This window comes from Corvus brachyrhynchos, unplaced genomic scaffold, assembly GCF_000691975.1.
Source record: "Corvus brachyrhynchos isolate BGI_N302 unplaced genomic scaffold, ASM69197v1 scaffold65, whole genome shotgun sequence".
Taxonomy (NCBI): domain Eukaryota; kingdom Metazoa; phylum Chordata; class Aves; order Passeriformes; family Corvidae; genus Corvus; species Corvus brachyrhynchos.
Window position 1 is genome coordinate 3,392,763 of NW_008238365.1, and position 2,524 is coordinate 3,395,286.

At 62.8% G+C, this 2,524-nt stretch overlaps 1 protein-coding gene across 1 annotated transcript in view; it reads left to right on the forward strand.

The window, feature by feature from the left end:
• The window catches only part of LOC103616969 (beta-xylosidase/alpha-L-arabinofuranosidase 2), a 17,366-nt gene extending 14,882 nt beyond the window's left edge, over window positions 1-2,484 (forward strand). The window contains exon 14 of the mRNA XM_017736118.1: window positions 2,329-2,484. Coding sequence (XP_017591607.1) covers window positions 2,329-2,460 — 132 coding nt within the window. The 3' untranslated portion in view covers window positions 2,461-2,484. The remainder of the gene's footprint in view (window positions 1-2,328) is intronic.
• The last annotated feature ends 40 nt before the right edge of the window (window positions 2,485-2,524 follow it).

The following is a 2,524-nucleotide window of genomic DNA, read 5'->3' on the forward strand; positions in this document are numbered from 1 at the left end:
TGAGGAGTCCCATGGCTCCATCAGTCCTTTCAGGAGATGCTTCATGAGCTCTTCGGGAGCTGCCCACTGTGCCCATCCTCTGCTGCCCCTCCTTCATGGTGCAGAGCTTGCACCGTGCCCAGCTCCTTGGCACGTGTGCCCTGGCCAGGGCAGGCATCACCGTCCTGTCTCCCTCCAAGCACCAAGCATCCCCATTGCTGCAATGGCCTCATGCTGGGAGGCTCTGGCTGGCCCCAGCCCCACTCCTGCAGCCACCGGGCTCAGCCTGTCCCTCTCCCTCGGGCAGGAGCGCTATGAGGCAGCAATCCAGCGGTCGGTCAAGAAGACGTGGGCAGAGATCCGGCAGCAGCGGTGGTCCTGGGCTGGGGCCCTGCACCACGGCTCCCCTGCGCACAAGGACGGTGAGTGCCGGGCGGGGCACAGGCACCTGGGACCCTGTGGCTCTGACGGCAGTGAGGGCAGCTGGGCATCTCTCTGCCAACCCTCAAACCCAGCTCAGCCCCACTTGGTGGGGTCATGCTGCCATCACTCTGGGCTGTGCTGGGGACTGATGGGGTGCTGTGGCTGTTCCCTGCTCCTGTGGGGCTATGTGTAAGCTGGAGGCTGTGTGTCACAGTCCCTGTTCCACTCAGGGACCTGCGTGGGGACAGCCCTGGCTGCCTCAGCATGCCATGGCCATGCTGCCAGGTCTCCAGCAGCCATGAAGAGCCCCTGGCCCCAGGGGCTGTGGAGCTGCATAAGGCCTCTGCGAGCTCTGGTTGGGGTCTGTGCTGCGGCGTGTCCCCTTGTTCCCCAGCTGGGTGGGGGCAGTGTTTGGCCCCTCCAGGTCCAGTGTGGGGGTGACCGTGGCTGTATATGTGGCTGCAGAAGCTGGTCCTGCTCCTTGGGGGCTTCTCAGGGACACCCTGCATGATTCAGCACTTGGACATGTCTCCACTGTCCCCTGACTGCTGTGCTGTGCTGTGCTGGCAGGTGCTAGCACTCTCTGGTATGGATGGTGACATAGAGGGGAGCGCTGTGTATTTGGGAACTGTCTGGCCTTCATGTGCCATGGGGCAGCTGTTGTGGCCCCGGCTGTAGCTGGCCAGACTGTGTACAGGTGTTGTGTTCCTGGCTGTACCTGACCGGGCTGTGTACAGGTGTTGTGTGCCAGGTTGCGCGTACTGGCACGGTGTGCCCAGTGCCATGTGTGTACAGGTGTTGCGTGCCCGGCTGTACCTGGCTGGGCTGTGCGTACAGGCTCCATGTTCTGAGTACACCTGTCTCGGTGCTGTGTGTGCCACTGTGGCTCATGGCACACTCGGGGGCAGCCCCTTGTGTCTGTGGTGCAGCACCTGGCAGGGTCTGGCAAGGGGACACCTTCCCCTGCCACCTCCCATTGGGATGTGCCGCTGGAGCTGCTGCCAGCTGTCACTCACCATCTCCCGCCTCCACCGCCCCTGAGCTTCCCTGACTGTTTTGTCCAGAGGAGCCCGGCCAGGGTGGGGAGATCCCAGCTACTTGTGGAGGTGCTGCCAGCCACCAGCACTGTCCTGGCAGTGCCGTAGTGACCCAGCACTGGTATGATGTTTTCTCGTGTCTGTCTGGACCTGCTGCCCTCACCCTGCTCCCCCAGGGTGGATGCTCGCCTGGTGCTGCCGAGGTCCCCGGCCACCCACTCCCGATTCCCAGGACTATGTTTGGGAAGACTGTTGTAGCGGGGCCTGGGAGCCGCCCTGGCTCTCTGAGGATGAGATCCCTGCATGACCCCAGCATGACCCTGCAGGGTTCAGACACTGCCATACTGAATGCCAGTGCTGTGTGTTGTGTCCCCAGATGGCAGTATCTCCTCTGACCCCACTCTCTGCTGTGTCCCAGAGTCCAGCATCTCCTGCCCCAGTCTGTGCCATGTCACTGGATTCCAGCATCTCCTGTCCCAGTCTGTGCCATGTCCCCAGACTCCAGCATCTCCTGTCTCATTCTATGTCATGTTCCTGGATTCCAGCATCTCCTGCCCCAGTCTGTGCCATATCCCTGGATTCTAGCATCTCCTACCCCATTCTATGCTGTGTCCCCGGACTCCAGCATCTCCCCTGGTCTTTCCACTTCCGCCCCAGTGCCCTGGCACGGCCGTGCATGCTGCATGTGGGGGGCCTGGCCCCGGCCCTGGGACCTTAATGCCCTTGTGTCTTTTCCCTCCTCCAGGTGCGAGCCGGTGCTCGGTGTCCGCTGTAAACCTCCCCAAACACGTCGACTCTATAATCAACAAGCGGCTCTCCAAATCCTCCGCCACCCTCTGGAACTCTCCCAGTAGAAGTAAGAGCCCTTTGCGTTTGCCCCAGCGCAGGGGGCACAGCCCGGCCCCCGCCCAGCGCTGGGGACCCCCGAGGCCAGGGTCCCCCATCCCCAGGTGTCCGCGGAGAGAGGAGAAGCCGTTTGCTGTTTGCGGGAGGAGGCTGGAACCGGCCGGTGGCTCCTTGAGGCTGTGTGGGCTGGGAGGAGAAGAAAGAAGAGGAGGAGGAATGGCTGGGTGGTGGCAGCCCCG